This window comes from Diabrotica virgifera, chromosome 5, assembly GCF_917563875.1.
Source record: "Diabrotica virgifera virgifera chromosome 5, PGI_DIABVI_V3a".
Lineage (NCBI taxonomy): Eukaryota > Metazoa > Arthropoda > Insecta > Coleoptera > Chrysomelidae > Diabrotica > Diabrotica virgifera.
In genome coordinates this window covers 242,576,478-242,602,211 of record NC_065447.1, presented here as the reverse complement: position 1 = coordinate 242,602,211, position 25,734 = coordinate 242,576,478, and the positions used below count along the sequence as shown (strand labels likewise).

Here is a 25,734-nt window from a genome sequence, read left to right as displayed (position 1 = left end):
ATTTTCGTTTTCATCGTCCAAGAATATCTGTATTTCTAAAGGAATGGGTTGAGAATGGGGAATTATTATTAAGTGTTGGCTTAGGATGGTAATTATGGATTTAATACAGCGATTTATCTACTTTTTGTATTTATCAAGAACTTACTATTTATTATTAACTAAATTATGCACATTTTCTGATGATTTTGTAATGATACGCCACGAACACGCACCAATACTAGACAGCTCTGGGCTCCACTACCAGCCAAGCGAGGTGAGCGAGGCAGGCCAACTTGAGCAGCAAGGTGTACCGTGTTGAAGTGATTTGCGGCTCGTAATTAAACGGTAGAAAGCGAAGTGAGCGATCTCCCGATAAATTTATGTATTTTAATCGCGTGACTGTTTTGCAACTTTCACTGAGGTGTAAAAATATTTCGGATTGTTATTAATTTTGCTTTTCTTTTACATATGTCTATCCGGGGGGGGGGGGGGGGGACTTCGCGGCGACAAATTGAATCGTATTTTATTTTTATTTCTTTTTGACCTTTACATAATTACATTGAATATACGTATTTTGTTTTAACCTGTGTTTTACTGAGTCTGTCGTCTTAAAAGAACTACCCATCAAAATTGTATGTATGCTAATAGTAAGAGTAAGTTTTAGGGACAGAGTCTGCGACTGGGGACACCTTTCTTATTGCAAAAGAAATGCTTAGTTGGAAACGGAAATTAGGCAAGACAGTGCTACCATGCTATGCCAAGTCTATGATCTTCCATAGATTTTTCACAACACTTTTCCTCATGTACCCACAAATCATCTACGTCTAATTCAAATACCTACCTAATTAGCTGTTTGTCCATGCACCCACAATATATATCCACAATATATTAGAATTGCTTTTTTGCAGATGTAAAATCGGTGTGTTCTTGCGCATGTAACCGTTAATGCGTGACATCACATGGGAACTTTGATTCGAAGCTGTCAATACTTCTTTTTTCAAAGTTTCTCTCCTCAATGGAAATTGCAAACTCTTCTCTGTCTTCAGCTGTTCTTATTAGCTGTTAGAAATTTAGCCCTGTCCATTGTCGGATATCTCTTAGCCATGATAGTCCTTTCCTTTCTAGTCATCTCTTTATCTCGATCTTCCCTTTAACTATTAGTTGAGCATATTGGTTATTTATTTCTCATTATTATTTCTCATGAGGCCTAGGTAGGATGTTTTTCTAACTTTCTCTGTGTTGAAAAGTTTTCGTTCCTTGCCTATTCTATGCAGCACTTCTTCATTCGAAAGAAGAAGTGGACCAGACCCAGGATTTTGACTTTTTTTTAACAAATTTTCATACCAAATTGCTCACAGAACGAATTGGTCTGTATTATCGACGTATCTGATGCTGCTGATATTCTTTATGCCATTCACCTTAACTCCATTCATGAAATCTTCCAGTGCCTCTTTAAATAATAGAAACTTGGCGTACATATTAAACAGCAATGGTGGAACACATCCTTGTCTAACTCGCATCCCAATTTCTTCTTCTGCGGACGTGGAACTTTCGATCCTAACTCTGGCGTTTTGGTTCCAGTATAAGTTTTTTAGTAATTTGATGTATTTCCTATCTAAATTGATTTTAATCATAAATATAAAAATAATAAAATAAAAATATAAAAATCACTTACCATTTCTGGCGGTAAATTGATAGAAGGTACAGTTTGTTCAACAATATCTAGACTTTTGCAAACAATTTGATCTAGAGACGACAAAGGTCCTTTTAGTAGAATCATTGCCGGTGAAGCAGCTTCGTACACTGACTGAGCCGATTGCTCGGCAGTGTCCAAAGTCCAGTGTATCAACGAATTTGATCTCTAAAAAACCAAGCAGTAAGTTAAGATAAGAATAAGTACAACAATATTTAAAAACAATAGTGTTTGACCAGTGCGTACTCCCAATTCTCATATACGCATGCAAAACATGGACCTTGACCAAAGCAAATATGGATAAAATAATAAAGAAACAAAGAGCCATGGAGAGAGCAATGTTAGGGATAAAATTAAAAGACGAAAAGTAAAACAACTGAATAAGAAATAAAACCAGAGTTAGCCAGTGTAAAATAGAGTTTCGCAGGTCATAACGCCAGACAAACGGACAGTAGGTAGAATTTCACGATACATCAATGGAGACTCTGACAGGAAAGAGAACAAGAGAACGACCCCAGATGAGATGGGGAGATGACATTAGAAAGACAGCATGAACACACTGGAAACATAAAGCACAAAACTGAAGCGAATGGAGGAAACTGGGGGAAGCCTAGTTCAAAATTGGACGAATTAAAGGGCGAAAGAAGAAGTTAAGTTACATATATGATGATAAATGATAAATCATTGATTAAATGAACTGAAAGGAGTAAATCTATTATCTGAAAAATTTTAGAAACGGTAATATGTATGAACAATAATTAATATATTATAAAATATAAAAGATTTAGAAGGACCAGCAATAATATTAGCTTTTTCTTAATAAAGATTCTTATCTTTACCATTCTTATCTTTACATTCATTTCCCTTTTTAGCATTCTTATATTTACTAGCAAAAAAATAAAGGGAAAAGAGCTGTTAACCACAATAAAAACAGCCAAAATTGAATACCTCGGTTACATCATGAGGAACAGTGAAAGATATGGACTGCTGCAACTAATCTTGCAGGGAAAAGTAGAAGGAAAGCGGGGACCAGAAAGGCGAAGGATTTCCTGGCTGAAAAATCTACGTACGTGGTTCAACGCAACAATCACAAATCTTTTCAGAGTAGCAGTGTGCAAAGTACCTACAGATTGTCATGAAGGTCGCCAACATCGGAAACGGATAGGTACTACAAGAAGAAGATCTTTACCATTGCTAGACCCCAGCCTGATAATATTATAGAGGAGAATAATCGCTTAGTTGATAGTTTAGCTATTGCTGGCAGTTAGTATGTCAGGTAGGAGCTGCCAATAAATGTCATACAATATCCTAATCGACATATGTTGGTGATACTAATAAATCCTACCCACGATGGGACAGGTAAAGGCAGGTTTCCAGCGCCTTAAAGCTGGTCACCCTTGGTTAAAGTAATGCAACTATAACAAAATAGTGCCTAGTTCCCGTTAGGTTGAGATATGAGCGTCAAACTAACAAATCTATTCTGTAAAAACAAGGATTGCCACATGGAACATCCGATCTTTATACGAAATCAGGAGCTCTCTAAAATTTTGCTCAGTGAACATAATAATATACAAAAGAGAAGTAACATTTATTCAAGAAATTTGATGGATCAAGACTCTAAAACGAAGATCACATAATATTTTATAGTATTGATTCTACAGACCACAAAGTAGGCACTGGTTTCTTAGCCAACTAAAACAAATCGTCAAAAACAGAGAATTGACTATAGCAATTGAGCGACTACCAATGCAAGAAATACAAAAGGATGCCCGAGAAAAAGTTCTTCAAATAACATTAAAAGGGGCTAAAACGGATCCGAAGAAAAAATATTTCATTAGATAGTGATAGTCCCCAGGCTGCGATCTTATAACCAGTAAAATTATTAAACAACTACCCAGGAAAGGAATTGTGTACCTCACTGAATTATTCAATGTAGTATTAAAAACAGCATATTTCTCTCTCCTCTGGAAAGTCGCAAAAATTATACTAATTCCCAAACCAGGTAAGCCTTTGGAAGATGTCAAATCATATCGACCCATAAGCTTACTGCCGATAGTGTCAAAGATCCTAGAAAAACTGATACTCTCAAGAATTCAACCACTCCTATCAGATCGAGAACTAATCCCTGCATACCAGTTTGGATTCAGATCCCAACACGCAACCATAGAACAGGTTCATCGGATATGCAGAACTGTTAATCGAGCATTGGAAGACAAAATGCACTGCACTGCCGCCTTTCTAGACATCTCGCAAGCATTCGATAAAGTCTGGCACACAGGCCTTCTATACAAATTAAAAAAAAATGCTTCCTCTCACTCCTTCCTAATTTTAAAATCCTACCTCCATAACCGTTACTTTTTTTCAACATAGAGATGAGCGCACGTCTCTATTTCCAGTTGGATCCGGAGTTCCACAGGGCAGTGTTCTGGGGCCAGTGTTATACCTATTGTACACAGCGGACTTACCAAAAAACTTTCAAAGCACAACAGCTACATATGCAGATGACACAGCAGTGATGTCAGTACATCAGGACCCACGGATAGCTTTTCAACTTCTGCAAGCCAGCCTCAACAAAATGCAAACTTGGTTAAAACGGTGGCATTTTCAAACAAATGAAACAAAGTCGGTTCATATTACCTTCACAAACCGTAAAGGTCACTGCCCGCCTGTATATATCAACAACCACCAATTAAAACAGCAAGCAATAGTTAAATACCTTGGAATGCACCTGGACCAAAGATTAAACTGGAGAACACACATTTTTATGAAGCGTAAACAACTTGGTCTCAAATTACACAATCTTTACTGGCTGATTGGTCACAAATCATCACTTTCGATGAAAAATAAAGTACTTGTCTACAAAGCAATTTTGAAGCCAATATGGAGTTACGGGATCCAACTTTATGGTACTGCATCAAACTCCAATATCGAAATCTTGGAGAGGTTCCAGTCGAAGGTTCTTCTAATAATCACAAATGCCCCATGGTATGTTGCAAATAATAATATTAGACGCGATCTAGAAATTGCAACAGTAAAAGAAGAAATTACTAACTTCGCACAGAAATAAGAAGACAGACTGACACAACATACAAATGTACTAGCCAGAAACCTGATGAGACCACCAGTCAGACGAAGACTTAGACGAAATACACCTAGTGATTTACCTTCGCGATTTTAGTTATATGTGCCGTAATTCCCGCAGAGACAAACAATTTTATATCTATGTAAAATATTTACAAAGAAAATCATTAATGAATCATTTTCTCCAAGTCACCTACACTAGTGGTCACAACATTTACTCATTGTAACTTGTTTTACAGATTGTAAATAAATTGGGAGGTTAAAAAAAGATAGTGATTAATATAGCAGCGGAGCAATATACAGGAAATAAAGTGCCGCATAGGAAATGCAAGAACGGACTTCAACAACAAAATGAGTGCCATCTTCAAAAGCCACAACATATCCCTAGATACAAAAATGAGACGTTTGAGACAGTGGCGTACTGGAACTTTTTAAGCGGCCCGGTGATTTTATAGCAAAGCGGCCTCCCATCTATTTCTATTATCAGGATGCTTCATTCGTTAGTTATAAAATTAAAAAAACAAAAATATAAATTATTTTTAAATAGAACATAAAACTTTGAATTCAACGAGTTTTTTAATTTGCTATATTTTTTTATTTAATAATAAGCAATCTTACAAATAATCAATGACATTATATGACAATATTGTATGCAGTAAGGCAGAAATCATCATAAAACGATTTGTCTTGATAAAAGCGTTTTTCGATACTTCCAATAATTCCGTCAAAAATGTGCAAGACGTGTTTCCATTTTTTATTCTACAGAGTTTGAAGGAAATTGGAAAACCATAAATATACTTGTATGTATGAAAATAAATCTGTAGCAATCTATTTATGTATATAGTCTCATTCATTTACTTAATTAAACTGTATTTTACAATTAAAAAAAAATTAAATGGTGTTGAAATGTTTTAATAATACACCCACGGACAAAAATATTGCATTAATATTTTGAAATTAACGTGTGGAATTAAATTTTTGGTGCTGCCCCCAGTGTCACAGAAATCAGATTTCTTTTCCGAATGCGATGTTTTAAAGTATTCTATAAATGGTATAAACGGACTTAAATTTGATGTGGGCTATATGGTGGCCAACATAATTTTTAAATTGAATCTCACCAAGGTAAGTATTCACTCTTCTACCGACATAAAGACCTCCGTTATGGTGCATTAACACGAATTTGTTATCCGATATGGCTGGCAAATGGCAAAACATGATTTTCTAAAATGTTTTTAATGTACATATCAGCTGTCATTAACCCAATTACCTCCACAAGTTCGGTAGTATCTCCTTTCCACGAAATACCACTCCATAGCACTATGCCGCCACAATCAAAATTAACGCTTTGTATGAGGTTACATCTGGCATACCGTTCATTATATGGAAGCAAGATTGACAAAACTTCGTCTACAGAAGAGTTGGTGAACAGTATGCCAGTTGTAACCTCATACAGAGCGTTAGGTTTGGTGGTGGCGAATAGTGCTACGGAGCGTTGAAAGGACATACCGAACACGTGGAGGTGATTAGGCGATGCCAACTGACATGTACATTGGAAACATTTTATTAGATCATATCTTGCCATTTGCAAGCCACTGGATATGACATACTGGTTGTGAGATTCAATTTAAAAATTATATTGGCCAGCATATAGCCCAGATCAGATTTAAATCCGATTATAGCATTTATATGACACTTAAAAAAATCGCATTTGGAAAAATACTATTCCTATGATACTGGGGGGCTAAAGATTTGGGGGGTACCACCAAAAATTTCATTTCACATGCATATGAAATATTTTTGTCCGTGAGTATATTATTAGCAAAATTAACAATCAATTAGAAATTAAATATTTTTTTTGTTACATCTAAAATTTTTTGTGAAAAAATCTATTTGACCGGCCTCAAGAGGCCGCGGCCTCTCGGTGATGGCACCGATTCATTTATATGGCCAGCACGCCACTGATTTGAGATGTTATGTTTTCTTTGTATTATTCTACGGAGCGGAGGCATGGACGCTTACAGACACCACTATTAAAAAACTTGAACCATTTGAGATGTGGCTTTATACAAGAATGCTGAGAATATCATGGACAGCATGGATTATGAGCAAGGAAGTTCTAGGAAGAATGAAGAAGGAACCGGAGATTGTGGTTACCATCAAACGCATAAAATTGGAGTATCTGAGACACGTTATGAGAAATCAGCACCGTTACTCTCTGCTGCAATCCATATTGCAAGGTAAAGTCAAAGGTAAGCGCGGATCCAGTAGAAGTAGAATATCATGGCTGCGGAATTTGAGACCATGGTTTAAGAAAACCTCAACGCTGTGTCTAGGTACACGCTAACGTGTACGCAAATAAAAAAGTTAGGTACACGCCAATTAAACTTCATCAAGCCAGTGACGTCATTATTTAGCGTGCGCAGTGACTTTATATTTTTGTACACGCTATTTTGATATGCTTAGTGTTTGTTGTTTCTTTGATAGAAAATATTTTTATTAAGGGAAGGGGAAGGAAAATAAAACTATTCAGATATTTCAAACTTAATTATTGTAATAAAACAATATTTTTATAAAAGTATACAGGGTGAGTCATGAGGAACTGTACATACTCCTACCTCGTATAGAGGCTCCTATGGAGAATAACAAATGACCATTAAAAAGTGTTTGCTCCCATTGTTTAATAATATACAGGGCGAGTTTCGCATTTTGACAGAAACTTGTATTCGTCATAATTTTTGAACGGTCTGATCGATGTATCTCTTATTTTGGTCAATCGTTACACTATTACCACCCAATCAACTGATTTAGTCAAACTAGAAAAAAATCAGGTCCGGCTTTAAAAAATTAGTTCGTTTGGGTCTTAGAAAAAATTTTACCCTGTATACGCTTTTTGAAGACTCTAATATGAATTCTACAAATAAGACAAATGGGCAATTAAAGTGGCATATTTATTTTTTTCCCCACACGATTACTTAATTTTTTATAAAAAAATCAAATTTGACTATGAATTAAAAGTTTGGTAAAGTGAACCATAGATTAAAAAAAATTAACTTTTATTACAAAAATTAATTTTTTTTTAACAAATATTTAATTTATCCTACCACCCAATTAACTGATTTATTCAAACTAGGAAAAAATCAGGTCCGGCTTTAAAAAATTTTTCGTTTGGGTCTTAGAAAAAATTTCACCCTGTATACGCTTTTTGAAAACTCTAATATGAATTTTTCAAATTAGACAAATAGGCAATTAAAATGCCATATTTATTTTTTCCCCACATGATTACTTAATTTTTTATAAAAAAATCAAATTTGACTATGAATAATTATTAAAAGTTTGGTAAAGTGAACCATAGATTTAAAAAAATTAACTTTTATTACAAAAATTAATTTTTTTTAAACAAATTTTAATTTATGTTACCATCCAATCAACTGATTTATTCAAACTAGAAAAAAAATCAGGCCCGGCTTTAAAAAATTAGTTCGTTTTCGTCTTAGAAAAAATTTCACCCTGTATACGCTTTTTGAAAACTATAATCGGAATTTTACAAATTAGACAAATAGGTAATTAAAATGGCGAATTTATTTTTTTCCCCACACGATTACTTAATTTTTTATTAAAAAATCAAATTTGTCAAAATCGGAATTTTAACCTAAAAATGAAAAAAAAAAAAAAAATGAAATCACGGTAACTTGCTACGACTCTGTTCCAATTTAATATTTTTTTTTCTGAAATTTCTACAGCACATATCTCTTACCATTGTGAAGACTATGAAAATTGTTGTAGACTTTCAGTCTTCTTCTCGTAAAAGTTATGAATTTTTAAAAATAAAAGGTGCAGATTCGTGAATTTAAAAGTTAAATCGCAAAAATTAAGTGAAAAAATTTAAAATTTATCTATTTGATCACGTCTATGTTAAACTATAGAGTCCAAAGAGAAGTGTATGGGGAGTTTTAGATCTAGACGTGTTATATAAAAAAAAAATGGTGAAACTTTTGATTTTAAGAAAAACGTTGTTTATTTTTTTTTATTTTTATGGTATAATTGCGATTTTAACAAATTTGATTTTTTAATAAAAAATTAAATAATCGTGTGGGGAAAAATAAATATGCCATTTTAATTGCCTATTTGTCTAATTTGTAAAATTCATATTAGAGTTTTCAAAAAGCGTATACAGGGTGAAATTTTTTCTAAGACCCAAACGAACTAATTTTTTAAAGCCGGACCTGATTTCTCCTTGTTTGAATAAATCAGTTGATTGGGTGGTAAAATAAATTAAATATTTGTTAAAAAAATTAATTCTTGTAATAAAAGTTAATTTTTTTAAATATATGGTTCACTTTACCAAACTTTTAATTCATAGTCAAATTTGATTTTGTTATAAAAAATTTAGTAATCGTGTGGGGAAAAAAATAAATATGCCACTTTAATTGCCTATTTGTCTAATTTGTAAAATTCATCTTAGAGTTTTCAAAAAGCGTATACAGGGTGAACTGTTTTCTAAGACCAAAACGAACTAATTTTTTAAAGCCGGACCTGATTTTTTTCTAGTTTGACTAAATCAGTTGATTAGGTGGTAATAGCACAGCATAGAAAACGCAACAGCAGTGACACACTAGTAGGCGGGAAAAGTTCGCGCACTATTACTGCGCAGATCTTCGGCCATTTTGTGCGTAGTACCAGACAATGTAGAAAATCGACAGTGTTGCCGATTTGTACATAATTATCAGATTTACTTGACATTCATATTTTTTAACATAATTTTATACGTATGCCTGTGGGAATTATGTCAATAATTGGGACATAACACAAAATATTGACGATGAATGGCGATTGTATTGTTAATCTTTTGCATAAATTCCAGAATATATTCAAAAAGAATCTCTTACGGGCAATAAAGTTGGTGACACTGATGAACCAACACATCACATCACCACTGAGATGTACTACGCGAAAAATGGCGACCCTATACTTTTCAACTTCAAAGGCGGCATCAGGGAGTGTCCTTGCTGGTTTCGTTTATTATGCTGTGGTAATAGTGTAACGATTGACCAAAATAAGAGACACATCGATCTGACCTTTCAAAAATTATGACGAATACAATTTTCTGTCAAAATTCGAAACTCGCCCTGTATATTATTAAACAATGGTAGCAGATACTTTTTAATGGTCATTTGTTATTCCCCATAGGGGCCTCTATACGAGGTAGGAGTATGTACAGTTCCTCATGACTCACCCTGTATATTCAAGTTAGCAAAATAAATATTAGTAACATGATAATAATATATACAAAATGCTGCTAAAATAATTTTTATACGTAAGTTAATTATACCAGTTTATATTGGTGTTTATTTTTGTTGTAGTGTTTATTTTTATTTATACAGGGACTTGAACTTGTTACGATTTTCATAGAAAATTGGTTATAACTTTGTAAATACCCTATATAGCATAATAAACCTTTATATTTTTGTGATATGAAAGTTAAGACGATTTCGAACATAAAATAAAATATAGGGTGTTCCATTTAAAAAACATAAGTTTGGTCTGCCACTATATTATCGAACGTCCTGTAACATTCTAACTAATTTTAGTAATTTTGTAATATGAAGTTCAAAGTTTGCTAAAATTTTTGTTACTAACTTTTATTGCTATCTATTACTATAGCGGATCTACTGAGCTTTATCACACTAATCAATCGCCCGTATATTTTATTGTATTACTTCTGCTACCCTTAATCACGAATTTTTGTCTCTTATCTTTTTCATACTGTTTTAGAATGTTGTTAAACTCATTAAAAGAACTAAATAATTGTTCATACTCCATAGCTAATTTTAAAAAAACACTAAACAAGTAAAAAATAAGGAAACTCTTTACAAATCAATATTAAAGTGTAAACATAACGTGATTAGACAAATTCTAACCACACTTACTAGCGATACTTACAGATACTTAATACCACAACATACACGCGGCTCAAATTAGCGTGTACCAAAAAGCCCAGTCATAGTACACGCTAAATAATGACGTCACTGACTTGATGACGTTTAAGCGTGTACCTAACTTTTTTATTTGCGTGCACGTTAGCGTGTACCTAGACACAGCGAAACCTCAACGGAACTGTTTCCAGCCGCAGCGAGCAAGGTTATGATTGCCAATATGATTTCCAACATCCGAAACCGATAGAAACCAGAAGAAGAAGAAGATTAATATAGAATATTCTATTCACCTTAATTTTCATATAGACTCCTTCGGCATAACTCCATCCTGATTCTACAATTGGTATATGAGAGATTCGTGCTACTGATTCTAGATCATTAATATCAAAAGCTTTCTTCTTATGTATTGACGGCACTACAACAAAAAACTATGTATTAGACTAAATTATCTACAATAGCTATATTATAAAACGGTATTGTGAACAAAAAACCTTTGTTGTTTGTAAATTATTAATTCGTGAAGTATTGATTATTCGTGAAAATGAAAGATAGTTTATGTCTTCATTCGATTCAGAGGCGATGCACAATCTCCAGATAGCTGTTTCTGCCTTACGACGTCCTCAGTAGAGCTGCGTGCACACTTCTGTCGAAACCAAACTGTCGATTTAGGTGGAATTTCAAAAATAGTTTAAAATCCTCTTTTAGAACGCTGTAGTAACATCTCTTAAAGAAAAGAGAAAAGTGCCAGATACAAAATTCATTATTAAAATAATAATAAATAATTATTTAAATCTGAAATTTTTTTATTGGAACTCCTTTCTGGCGACATCCTTAATCTGCGACTTTTACAATTTATAAGACAAGTGACAACAAATAAAGAAAGTGAAAAGGACTCTACAATATGCAGCAGTGCCGGTTTAACCTAACTTCAGGCCCTGGGCGCTGGAGGTTTAGGGGCCCCCTTCATTGCTATTCGTTGTCAGTTTTTTAAAAAGAACACAACTGCATTAACTATGTAGGTTTATTGTAAAATTCATAAAATATTTTTTAAACAAGCAAGAAGAATAGCAAACGTAAAAAATAATCCAAAAAATACATTTAAAAACATAAATAAAAAACAGAAAGTTCCACAAAACAACACATGACAAGCAAAAAAACATATTCTAAAAAATACATAAAGACAAAAATTAGATCACTTTTTTTTCTTGACTTGGCATGCGCAAACTGCCATATAATATTATCACAATTCAGTTTCTCTAGTTCTTCATTCTCTATAATATACAATATTGATAATGCGTCTAGGTTTTCTTGATCTAAATTTGACCTTAAATATATTTTTATTCTTTTTAAAGCCGAAAAAGACAGCTCGCCTGAGGCATTAGAAATTGGTATCGTCAAATAAATTTACAGTAAAGTTAAAATATTGGGAAAAGTTGCTTTTACCTCCTAGAAGAATCAAATTTTTCATAAATTCTATGATGTTTATTCAAATTTTGGCATAACGTTACAAAATGGGTAATTTCATTCTGCAAGTTCTCTTTGGTTTCATCAACATCGTTTTTATGTTTCTCGCATAAAGTATTAATTGGCGCCTTGACTTCTTCTTTATCTCTAGATTAAAAAAACATCTAAAAGTTGATGTTACATTCTTGTAGCATTAAATTCGCGATTCTGAAAACAGCGATTAATTTTCTAGACTCTGGATTTTCTGCGACAGCGATTTTTTTGTCGCTGCGACTACAAATCGCAAGTGGAGTGCTAGCCTTAGAGGCCATTGTATAATGCCAAATTGCAATTTTTGTAACTTAACTTTTGAATGTTTGAAAGAGTGTATACCTATTGTTTGGGTATTGGCATTTTCAAGAATAATCTATTCTTTATCTATAAATTAGATTTATGTATATCTATTTTTGCCTTGCGTTTAACTATTTTAAAAGGACTTATTTTGTTCCTATTTTAAAAGAACTTATTTTAAAGCCGAAAAGTTAGATAAATTTTTATTTAAGCCCCACAATTCAAAAAGAAATTATCAGAAACTAAAAAAACTCCGTTTGTGCGATTATTTTGGATACAATTCGAGACATGGTCATTGATTAATAACCTACACAGTTTTTACCCACTACCTGGGTAGTTTTTAATCAATGACATGGCGAAATCTGACAACTTTCTGAACACGGGGGGTCAAACATTGACACGGGGCCCCTGCGGGGCTAGGCTACGGCACTGTGTATAGGCGTGAAGAGATGTAACAATAGAACAAAGGCGTTTGCAGTGTATTGGCGTATCTGCGTATGAGATTTTTTCGGAGAATATGTAAATTATTTAGCTGATTTATTTTTTTATAATTAAAAGAAACGGGCCCCTCCGGGGCCCGGGCCTCTGGGCGCCCGCCCCAAGCGCCCAGTGGATAAAACAGCACTGATATGCAGTCACATTCCGCTTTCATTCGTCTAGGAAAAAAGTCCGAAAGAAAGTTCCCAATAGTCAAGATCTAAGTAAAGATAAAGGTGAAAATGAAAGACAGTTTATGCTTCCTTTCGATTCAGAGGCGATACACAATTTCCAGACAGCTGTTTCTGTCTTGCGACGTCCTCAGTGGAGTGGAATAAGAAAAGTTTCAGATTTAAATAATTATTTATTATTATTTTAATAATGAATTTTGTAACTGGGACTTTTCTATTTTCTTTCTATTGATTATTTATTTGTCGATACCACAATAAATAATAACTAATAAAAGACATAATAAAAGCTCTGTCTGTAGTTTGTATAAATTTTGTTTCGTTTGAGTTTATTTTAATGCCCATTTCCTACTTGGTGAATACGATCAACCAGAGTTTGTAGATCTTCAATGTATTTTCTGACAGAATTATTGTTGTAGAGAGATAAATATCTCACGAATAATTCTAACAAAATCTTAGCTTTACAAATTCTTTAAAATAGGAAATAACCAACTACGACCTTTATTTATAGATTGGTAAAAATAACAAAACATATGATCACTTGTGTACTTGCGAAAGTAGATCACAAAACGGTGTGCATTTGATGACATAATGGTTTTCTGCTAGTTAAGCAATAACATAATATTATACAATTAAATTTGACATAATGAGAGTGTATAGGGCTTTTCATCGATTGTTATTTGTTTCGAGCTTCTGTCATGTGTCACATAATATTAATATATCTACGTCATACGTATTTGGTTTGTATCATTGGTATATACCAATAACGTATGACGTAGATATATTAATATTATGTGACACATGACAGAAGCTCGAAACAAATGACTGTGAATGAAAAGCCCTATATGTGTGTCATAATCATTTGGTATTTGTGATAAATAAAGAGGACGCGAATAGATTGAGGGAGAAGTTAGTTAGATTTGGGGCTAGCCTGAGAGTGACACCTTGGATAGATTACAGTGGTTACTTTACTGTCATCAACTGAGTACTATCCGTATTATTAAAAATGTATTTGGAGAAACAATAAAATATTGATGCGAAATACAGAGTTCCTAACTAACTAACCCTTATGAAGGTAAATCCACCCTTATTTACCATACTGTGTCTTCCGCATGTTTAACTAGGTACATTAAGAAATTCCCTTTTGATTTTTATTATTATTATTTTTTTAAATATACAGTACCATAATTAAACACAAAAGCAACTACTTGTTTATACTTTTTTTGCTAACAAGCTATGATTCCTTTATAAAAAAAGATATCAAGAAGATTCTAACATACATTCATCTTCAGTCTGTACCCCAACTGTAACATAGCATGGTTGTGCAATAACCGGCTTGGTTGTATTTTGTGATGTAGTAGTCAGTTGTTCCAAAATTTCTTTTTCCAAACGTTTAGTTGCATACGATTTTCTTATTCGATTTCTTCGTTTTCTATGAGCCATGTTACCTGAAATATATAAAAGACTTTTTTATACGATCGTTATATTACAAACGGTATACATTAAATATTACATTGAAAAACACACTTCTCTCAATACATTGACAGGACAACAATAATGAGAAGAACAAAAGATGCGATGGAAAAAACTTACGTCGAATGAAGACAAGGTGCAGAAGGTATAGGGCTAGCAATAAATATAAAATAAGACACAATTTCCGGTTCTGACGTATGGCTCAGAAACATGGACATTAACAAAGGCCAACATAAACAAAATAGAAATAACTCAAAGAGAAATGGAAAGATCCATGTTGGGAATAAAACTTCAAGACAGAAAATGAAACAAATGGATAGGAGAGAAAATAAAAGTAAAAAATGTAACAGAACATATCGTAGGCTTACTGCCAAAACCAACTAACTCCACTTTTTGTCGATTCTGAGTTAAGTACGCCTTTGTACTTAATAATTATCAAAGAATGTACTGATGAAACCAGACACTTCAAAGCAGATTTTAAATGTCGGAAACAGAAGGGTCTCAAAACAACTAATTCCAATGATGACACTTTTATTCAGCCAAAAACAGATATGTGCAGTTGTCTGCACATCTCTGTTTAAATAAAATAGTATTTTATCATTTACAATATTCTAGTTCTGCCAAAACAAGACAAGTGCCTGATTTGGAGGAGAGTGATGTTCAAAGTTACTTAGAAGTTGACAACTTTGTACAGCCAAAACCCGACAAGTGCCGAAAAAAAATGTTTTTTGTACTTTTTTTTAACTTTTACTTCATTTTAATAATTTTTTAACAAAATGTTTCGTTTATAATGTTATTTATTTTAATATTTTTCAGTCATTAAATCATTTTTAAATTCAAACGATTTTTCATTTCAAATTAAAGTTTAAAACGTCGATTCCTCAAAACTTTAAAAAGTGGAGTTAATTGGTTTTGGCAGTAAGCCGACGATATATCAGGGTTAAAATGGAGGTTTGCAGGACACAATGCGAAACAGGAAGATAAAAGATGGAATGCTGAAATACAAAACTGTGGACCGTGGACAGGAAGGAGAAGAAGAGGAAGACCTCAGATGCGATGGAAGGATGATATTGTAAAAGCTACAGGAACACAGATATGGAAAGATTTGGGGAAGGCCTATGTCCAAAGTTGGATAGAAATGGGCTAAAGAAGAAGGCAAAATTAATAACACTCGCTTTCATAGGCTGCTTTAAAATCGACAAAGAGATGGTGTGTATATATGTATATTCTAGTGACTTTCCTAAAATGTGGCTATGTGCGCGTATTTAGTGTATAGTCGACTTTCCCGCAGTAAATCCGCATTTGTAATGTCCAATAATATCCTTTGTAAAGAGTTCGTCTCTCAAAAAGTACATAAAACTGGAGATACTATCAATTTATTATCAATGAAAGCATAGAAAAAAAAATTAAAAAATAGTCATCCTTTGGGATCTTAACGTCATAGTATTTAAGCATAAACCAAAACACAAGAATACCCGGCAAAGGACATAATATGATAGGGGACATAAACTAAACATAGAGCCTCTAGAATAGGCCGGAATATTAAATGCAATAACCACAGGGACATTATGGTAGGGGAGCCCAAGCGGGGATTTTTACAGTTACTCGAGAGCGTCAGATTATCATATGGGGAGAAACCTTGTACTCTGTAAATGTACCCCTACCATATATTGGCTCTTAACACAGGAAAGTTCGTTAAGGGGGGCCCGAAAAAAAATCTATCCTTAAAAACACTCGAAATTGTCAGATTAAGATAAGGTAAGTTAAGTACATGCAAAAGAGTGTATTTTTCAAAAATCTGACGATTTGCGGATATGTCGCGAAATGAACGTCAGATCGAAAAACTAAAAAATACGTCTTCAATATTTTTCAAAATCTATCGAATGGTACTAAACATGACACCCACGGTGAAGGGTGAGGGGGGGGGGTAAATTTAAAATTTTAAATACAAACCCCGTGATATTTCGCAAAATGAACATCAGATCGAAAAACTACAAAATACACTTTCAAAATGTTTTTGAAAAATATATCGAATGGTACCAAACACGACCCCCCACGGAGGTGGAGGTGGGTTACTTTAAAATCTTAAATGGGACCCCCAAATTTTTATTGTAGATTTGGATTCTTTACGTAAAAATAAGCAACTTTTATTCGAGACATTTTTTCGAATTATATATAGATGGTGATATAATCGGAAAAACGATTGTTTAAAAAAACGGAAAATTAGATTTAAAAATGGAAAGTCCCCACTAAAATGGAAAATTTTACTTAACTTTTTTTGGTTTTAGGACCTAATAATCACAACCCAATAGGTCCCTATAACTAGGGGTCGGCAAGACAAGAATTCTTGTCTTGATAACAACTTCTTGTCTTGTCTTGAGAAAAAATCAAGAAATTTTATAAAATCTTGTCTTGACGATTTCTTGACACCTTGTATCTTGTCTTGACTCAAGAAATTTCAAGATCTTGAAATTTCTTGATTACCCGGTCTGGTGATTCTTCGGCAACCTTTTTATTGTGTTGCATGCTAACACTGCTTTCACTGACTCGGGCTTCCGACCCCGGGGAGTCCCTGATCTGCATTTGTTTCCTGACGAACGAAAAATTGATGCGCAGTTGCATGCTTTATCCCTTTTAGTTAAGTAAGGTTAAGATTACAAACTGGTAGTCTGTACCGGTTTCGTTATATTTTTGATGCCAGCTTGTGAATATTAGTGATATATAGTACATTATATTAAAATTATTTCCTATTCTACCATGAGTAACATGGACTCTTCAGTAAATAGTATGTCGGCTGAGTCTCTGATTCTGGCTCAGAATACTTACCAAAAAGCAATAGAAAGAAACGTAAGCGCTACGATTTAAGTCAATATGAAATAATCAGTGAGACTGAATACTGAGAATGACAAAAGTGAAACCAGTGAGCAGTGAGACTGTAATGTCTGCGATAGTGGCAACAAAAGGAAAAAGCAGCAGCATTTACCAATGCAGGATAGTGGTAGTAGTAGTACTAGTGGCGATACTGGCACTACAGGAAGAAAAACAATCTTTTTTCCTCCTGTTTTCAAGTTTTCATTATTAGTCAAGATATTTCAAGATTTCTTGTTTTCTTGACAAGAAATCTTGGTATTGACATACAATTTCCTTTTTGTCTTGAAATCTAAAATTACTTCTTGTCTTGATCTTGTCTTGAAATCAAGACAAGATCAAGACAAGATCTTGAAATTTTCAAGAACTTGGCGACCCCTACCTATAACGCTCAAGTGACTGCAAATGTAGCATACTTTGCTCCCCTACCATTAGTGCATAGCATGTATGGGTAGTTTAAATGGAAAAATACTGAAGCAAAAACTGGAAAAATCTATCTCTATCTGTCTCTAAATAAAATCAGGAATGATCAGGCAGCATTTACTGTAGGAAGGTCGTGAATAGATTACATTATATACATGTACACTCCAACAAATAATTTAAAAAGGAATGTACAAAAAATAGACCGGTACATATGGAACTTATACATTTAAAAAAGTCAAAACATTTTTGAAGGTTATGCATACAAGAACATTCAGAAAGGTGAAGGGGATATGAGTAATAGACGGTTTGGCTTTCGTAATGTCTTCGGAACAGTAGAAGCTCTGTATATTTTCACAACTCTTGCCCAAAAATGTCGATACCGACAAAAATATCTTTTCGTTGCATTTATAGACTATGAGAAAGCTTTCGACAAAGTTAAACATAACATTTTCATGGAATGTCGAAAGCGTAAAAGACTCGAAAAAAATGATATTAACATAGTGAGAAATCTCTATTGGAACCGACAGGCTGTGCTAAAATTAGATAGAAATCGCACGGATGTGCAACAGATAAGTAGAGTGAGACTGGGCTGTGTACTTTAACCATTATTATTTAATATATACTTCGAAGAGTTACTTACACAAGCACTTAAAAAACTGTGAAGAAGGGATCAAGATGAATTGTGAAAATATAAATAACATTCGCTATTCTGACGATACAGTCATTATCGCTGAAAATCAGAAAGATCTGCAGACGCTACTAAACACAATTTGTGGTACTGAGGAACAGTTTGGTTTAACAATAAATAAACATAAAGAAAACAAAACCGTGGTGATCAGTAAGAGGGATAAAGTCATAACAAGAGTCCAGACAAAAAAAGAAGATATTAAACAAGTAGTCAAAATGAAATACTTAGAAGTCTGGATTACGGAAGATCTAAATCCGAAATCAGTTGCATAACCAAAATAAAGTAACTCGGAGACCAAGTAACCACAGACTCAATCTGCAAATACGATATCGGATGGTAAAAAAATGTTATATTCGCTCTATTCTTCTTTATGTGCCGCAGCTTGAACTGTTAATGTCGACTTAATGAGAAAGCTGGAAGCTTTTGAGATGTGGTTTTTTAGGAGAATTTTGAAAATACCGATCATATTACGAACGAAATGGTGTTGCACAGAATGGGAAGAGATAAGAGAACTTGTGATCACCATTAAAAGGAGAAAAACAGCATATTTGGGGCTCATACTTAGAAATGTTGTTATAGCTTATTATGAAGGGTAAAATCGAAGAAAAAAGGGGTTCTAGAAGACGGCAAACATCCTGGCTGAAAAACATTCGCGACTGGACCTGCTTAAACACACAGATGCTTTTAACAACAGAAGATAGAGAAGAAGATAATGAATCTTTGAACGAATAATTAAGTTAATAATTTATTTAAGTTAAAAAAATAATTACTTACCTCCTCTAAAAATATCCTATGTATTTAGTAACCACACAACGATCACTCACTATTAATTCATAAAACGTATCAGCTTTGGAAGAATATTTATCTTAACAAAAATTAGAGTCATTACTTAAATTAAAGTGTTACCTCATTATACTCGTCTTTCTATAAAACTTTGTAATATTGTTTACTTATTCAAACCGGCGATAATACATAAGTCAAAATATTTTCCTGGCGGCTAAAAACATTACAATGAATTTCACAAAAGATTAGATAAACTTTTCTAGATATTTTTAAATTTTGAATAAGCACTTTTTTTTCTTTTTGTTTTATTAGTAACCAATAATAATATATGGCTTCTACTATTTCGGCGACTTTAAAACAGTACTTCCGGTTGCAGCTCAAAAAACGGAAGTCCTAGGTCAAATTTTTTACCTTGAGTACCCTCCTTGGATTATAAGCTTTTATTCGACACCGCATTTGTCATTATTTCTGGTTTAATGACGAAGAAGTTGTGTTTAGAATTTCTTCGCATAATTCAAGGTTTTCACATTTTTTAGAAATGAATGAAAACAATAATACAAAATTTATATTTCATTTACTGTATTAGTAAAGTAATCAATCCTACAGTTGCCAAAAAAACAATCAGATATTATTAGTTTTACTAAAATTCAAAATTTAAATGCATTATTTTTCAAAAATGTTTCATAAAATTATTGGACACTATAGTTGCAGAAAAAAAAAACGACCAAAAACAGGTAGCATTAAATCCGAACCCCGAAAGTGTCGTAGGTTTTCTAAACGTACCCTAAAGGAATATAATTGGTGACCCTGCCTTACGGTGTCGAGCAGTGGCGTGCGGTTACTTTTTCGGAAGGGGAAGCGATTCAATAAGGATATAAAAATATTTTCTTAAGGGTTGAGGGTCGAGCCACTTCCCACCTGATAACACTCTGATGCGCTATAGGGGCTCTCTATCAGCAAAGTGCTTATGTGAGACGTCCTGGGTACACACTAAATCCTACCCCGATCAATGCGTGAGGCACTCTATTCCCGCTATTTCTAGTGACTAGTGACCTATCATTGATCTATATTGCTAGCTCGGGCCTTGAGTCCTCGCGCCGGGCTTTGTTTCCTAAAGAAGAGTTCTATTTAAAAAAAATTATATTCCGAGGCATTTTCCACAACACACAACTTTTAACAATATGACACTTATTTATACTTGAGGTCTATTCTCCTATCAACTTCTGATAATTGTTGAATGCAGTCTTTTTCAATGGATAATAGGGCTAAATTTCGCTTCTTGAATTTCTTTTAAACTCTTAATTTGAAACTTTTAATGCATTTTAATAATGAAAAACTTCGTTCAACTGATGCAGTTGTGGCTGGGATAGTTAGTACCTACCACTTCACACAACTTGACCACTTCACACAGTGACTTGTTTAAACCACTAGTTATCACGAGTTATACCCAGATTTCTGGGTATTTCTTTATCACTAATGTCAGTTGTTTCATAAATGACACTTAACTGAGAATGCAAAGCTGGGATATCAAAAGATTTTCATTATTTAATCGTAGTGAAATAAATTCCTCTGTGGGAAATTTTGATGAATTATAATTAGAAATATTAAGATTATATATAATTCTACAAATTTTAAATCGTTAAAATTTTGAAAGTTAGAATTAATTTGTTATAGAATATTATCAAAAGGTCTCTCTGTTGCCGACATTATCAATCTTCATTATTTTTCTTTCATGTTCAAACCCCATATTTTCAGTTTTATCCCAAATATTTTTAAACTGCTCTCGTTTTTTAGTTATCGTATGTATTAATAAAGTCATCAATTTGTTTTATACAAAATGCAATGTCATTTGACTTCATCTGTAAAATGTCAAATAAAAGATCAGTAAAAGGAAAGATATCTGCATAAAATTTAAATCGAAATACATATTCTTTAAGCGAATGTACATGTACGTACCTAACCACCGCTGCAGCAGTAACAATCGGAAGGCGCTAAGATGCGCTAGGACTATCGCTTCCAGAGAGTACCAAAATTCGCGCGACTAGTGGGTTGCGGTCATTGAACCCTGACCAATTTTTAAACCGGACAACTGCTTAACAAGCGGCGATTTTGAGATGCGCTTCTGTCAGGAATGGACCGAATATGTAGTTGAATTGTGTGCATATTGATTTCGTTAGTACGCGATTAATTTTTAATATTTTTCAATGTGTATGCCTAGGTAATATGTAGATTACTTGGATTAGGGAAAAGTTTTTGTTATTAAATAGGTATTAATTAATAATATATATATTTTCTTATATCGAAGTAGGTATAGGGAAGCGGCGCTTCCCCCGCTTCCATGGACCGCACGCCTCTGGTGTCGAGGTAAGTGGAGAAATCAGACGTCACCATGCCTTTCGGTCAGTAGATAGTCTCTCTGCCTTTCTCTACCCAATATTGCCTGCTTGTCTCTTCGTCGTTTTTATCTGATGTACCTTTCCATACCCTCTTTACAGTTATACGTTCACGCATTCTCGCCGTATGGTCGAACCATGATAACTGTTTCGTTTCAAGTCTTTCTAATGTCATTCCGATACCGCACCTTTCACGCATTTTTTCGTTTCTTATACGATCACATCTGGTCACCCCGGTTACCGCTCGCAAATATCGCATTTCGCATGCTTGAATTTTACTACGAATTTTGTAGTTCACTCTTCAAGTTTAATTTTAACTCTTATTTAATGCATAATATAATTTTGTTGCACTCACTACCCCGCTATTTATTTCTGGTTCTATACAGTCCGAAAAATGAAAGAATACCCATGAACGATCGTATCAATCACTTATTTTGTATTTGCTGTCTTTTTCTATAAATAACAAACGTTTGTTATAGAAAAAGATAACAAATACAAAATAAGTGATTGATGTGATCGTTCATGGGTATTCTTTCTTTTTTCCTACAGTATTTCCTTGTCCATTCATTGTTGATCCTATATATTTGAAATCCTCTATATGTATAATAGTCTCATCATTTAGCCTCACATTAATTTGTATTTTCTTGAGTTTTCGATATTACTAAAGCTTTTGTTTTTTCAATATTTATTTTCATTCCGAATTTCTTAAGAGCTTCATTACAAATAATATTCACATTCACTTGCAAGTATTTTTCTGATGTTGCCACAATTACCAGGTAATTGGTATACCTATATCAACTCTGACACGTATACTTGGTAAAGTAGATATATACACTTCAACCCTAGTTCTGTTTATCTTACACCTACATTCTTTTACAATTTCATCCATTAGAGTGATGAATAAGAAAGGACTTAGGACATCACCTTGTCTTATCCACGTCCTTGTGTAGAATTTAAATACAAGAGGTGATGACCAAAGACTCACAACTGCATGGAATCCAATTCTACAGAAAAATGTATGTTGGCGAACCAGACCCCGCCCACTCACTAACGTACAGAATCAATCACCAGAAGTGCTGGAAGGTATTTAAGCTGAGCGTACAGCAGCCTAGAACGGCCTAGCCTAGAACAATGGTTTTTCTAAAAACAAAAATTATTCAACGCTGAGTCAAACTCGGAAAACCACAGAAATCACATATATACTCCCACGGAAACCTTGAATCCAATATATATTATATACCTTTTATATTTTCGTGGGCCGGATAGCTCAAGCGGTAGGATGTCTGACTTCCTACTCAGGCTTAATGTCTACAGGCCCCAGGCCAACTCAGCCCGAATAAAATTAATATCTTGGGTAAAACCAGGGGTAGCACTGGCCCTGTTACCAGGGTTGCCAGATGATTTTTTTAATTCCCTAGAATTATTGCAAAAATTTCCCTAGATTTCCCTAACAACTTGACAACCATTTTTACCCTAGAATTCCCTATATATTTTCAATATGCGCATGCGCATTACAAAATTGGGCATTGGATAAGGTCGACTTTTTCTATCTGAACAGCCAATGCGCAAGCGTACTGTCTCTGGGTAATTTCAGGATGACCTCCGCGATTAGACCCAGTATTTTTTTGTATATGTTACGAGCAAAGCCCGAAATTGTACAATCCTAGCATTGTACGGAAAATATTGTACACTTCTAGCATTGTACTCCCAAACTGAAAAATGTCCGAAATGGTCAAAATTAAAAATGATCGAAACACTGATCGATTCGAATCGATTATTGTTGACAAGTGACACACCAAATCAAAAATCGAACATTTATGGTTATCTAATAATCTAGTAATATTATTATGGTTAATGGTAGAACCCAATCCCAGAGAAATCTCTTCGTGGATTTTATATATTATGGATAATAATTTAATCCTACAACCCAGAAATCAGAAATCCTGATTAATTATAAATTTATAACATAACCTTATTGATGTTTGTTTGCCCTTGATAACAAATTAATAAATGGGGAATAATCGATAATCGTAAAAATCGATATCTGTCATATTCTCTTCACTTCTAAATTTTGACGCATCGCTGGGATTCCCCGAATTCGCGAATAAAACGATTTTCATGTAGATAATATATGTGCAATTTTATAAAGCTTAAAAAATCAAACAGATTTTTTAAAATCGTCTAACAAATGTTAAGAATTCCCTAGATTTTTCATAGAATTGAATAAAATTTGCTTTTTCCCTAAGCTGGCTCAAAATTCCCTAGGTTTAGGGAAAATTCCCTAGGTCTGGTAACCCTGCCTGTTACCTTCCGTGTATACCGTAGGCTCTAGAGCAGGGGTTCCCAAGCTTTTTTGTACCACGCCCCCTTTTGTTGAAATGAAAGCTTCTCGCCCCCCCTCCCTTTACAATAAATTGTATGCGCCTAAATAGGAACAAAACAAAAACAAATAAGTATTAGCTTGAAAACAAAACATTTATTTATTCTGCCATAAGATACAACAATATCAGTTTCCATAAAATATAAAAATATTAATAAAAGAAAAATAGATTAGGTTGGTTAGTGAGATGGATGTGCTTGCATTTTATTTACTAGTATGCTTATTCGTGGCTCAGTTTTAGTAAGTGCACAGCAGAAGTTACTAGCAACATCAAGTTTATTTCGATACTTTGTTTTAATTGCCACAAGTGTTGAAAATCGGACAAATAGTTTCTTGAAAAAGGCAAATATACATGAAGAGCTTCCCGTGATACACTAAGATACACTTTGAAATATTTTAACCAAAATGAAGGTTTGTCCATTATAACAAAGTATTTTGCATAGGAATCATGCAAAAAATCATTTGGATTTATTTGCAAAGCATCTTCTTGAAGTGATTCAGGCAGGGAGTCTATGTTGACATGGAATGGATCAGTAGACATTCTGTAAATAAAATTGTCACAAGTATTTTGGAAGTATTTCTGAAACTCTTCAATTAGGCTCTCCAAATGGTTTGATATTTGGATTTTCAAAACTTGATCTTTCATAAATGTCCTTGAAGCGTGTTTCTTCTGAGATTGGCTCTACTTTAGGGAAATTTGAATAATTTAAGGAGTTTGCTGATATTTTACGCCTTCAAAGTTGAGTAACTAAGCCTCCATCACAATGAGTAACTACTGACTATAAGTCTGACTGATAAATACTGTCTGACAAATAAGCCAATATTATTTGGGTACAATGTTTTTTTGAAGGTCATGTTTAGCTCAGTTTGCTTTTGATGTTTCAAGTTGATTACTGCATCTCAAAGGTTAAATAATCTTGCCAACATGTTTCCTTCTGAGAGCCATCGTACTTCTGTATGAAGTAGCAGTGTTTTGTGATCACTTTCTAAATCTTTACAAAGAGTTTTAAACAGTCGAGTATTCAACGCACTGTTTTTTATGTATGTAGGTACTTCACTACTTTAATACACAACTTTGAGACAGCCATAAGTTCATTTGAAAGGGTTTTTGCTGTCAAGGCTTGTCGATGTATAAAACAATGTATCCCAATCACATCAGCATTTTTCTCTATTACTAATTGCAAATAGCCTGAGCGAAAACCAAACAATTAACTGATAACATTGTGCTATGTCAGTACTCTCGTCTAGCTGAATAGCAAAAAATGGTGATTATTTTACTGCATCATAAACCTGGTTTTGTATGTCTTCGGTCATATCATTAATACGGCGTTTCACAGTGTTGTCGAAAAGAGGTGTTTGAGGTATTTTGCTTACTCTGCGTTACCAGACACAGTTTAACAAGCGGTTAATTTTGAATTTTAGAAAAATAACTAAATCTATTTTAATGTTCAACTTGTCTCGCGCCCCCCCTGATATGACCTCACGTCCCCCAGGGGGGCGCGCTTCCCAATTTGGGAACCCCTGCTCTAGAGATAGCAGACTTCTCTGCTATAATCCCAAAGCCGCGTCAGCGGTTTAAAA

General features: G+C 33.9%; 1 protein-coding gene across 3 annotated transcripts in view; it reads right to left on the bottom strand.

Moving 5' to 3' along the window:
- LOC114325121 (lipid storage droplets surface-binding protein 1) overlaps positions 1-25,734 on the bottom strand; it is a 79,824-nt gene that overhangs the window by 28,884 nt on the left and 25,206 nt on the right. For 2 of the 3 annotated variants that reach the window (XM_028273062.2, XM_028273063.2), the window contains exons 1-4: positions 19,372-19,547; positions 14,426-14,593; positions 10,977-11,101; positions 1,655-1,840 (exon numbers count right to left, since the gene is read on the bottom strand). In XM_028273062.2, coding sequence (XP_028128863.2) covers positions 1,655-1,840; positions 10,977-11,101; positions 14,426-14,588 — 474 coding nt within the window. In that variant the 5' untranslated portion in view covers positions 14,589-14,593; positions 19,372-19,547. Of the gene's footprint in view, positions 1-1,654; positions 1,841-10,976; positions 11,102-14,425; positions 14,594-19,371; positions 19,548-25,734 lie in introns of those variants that run through there. The other variant, XM_028273065.2, reaches the window with a different exon arrangement.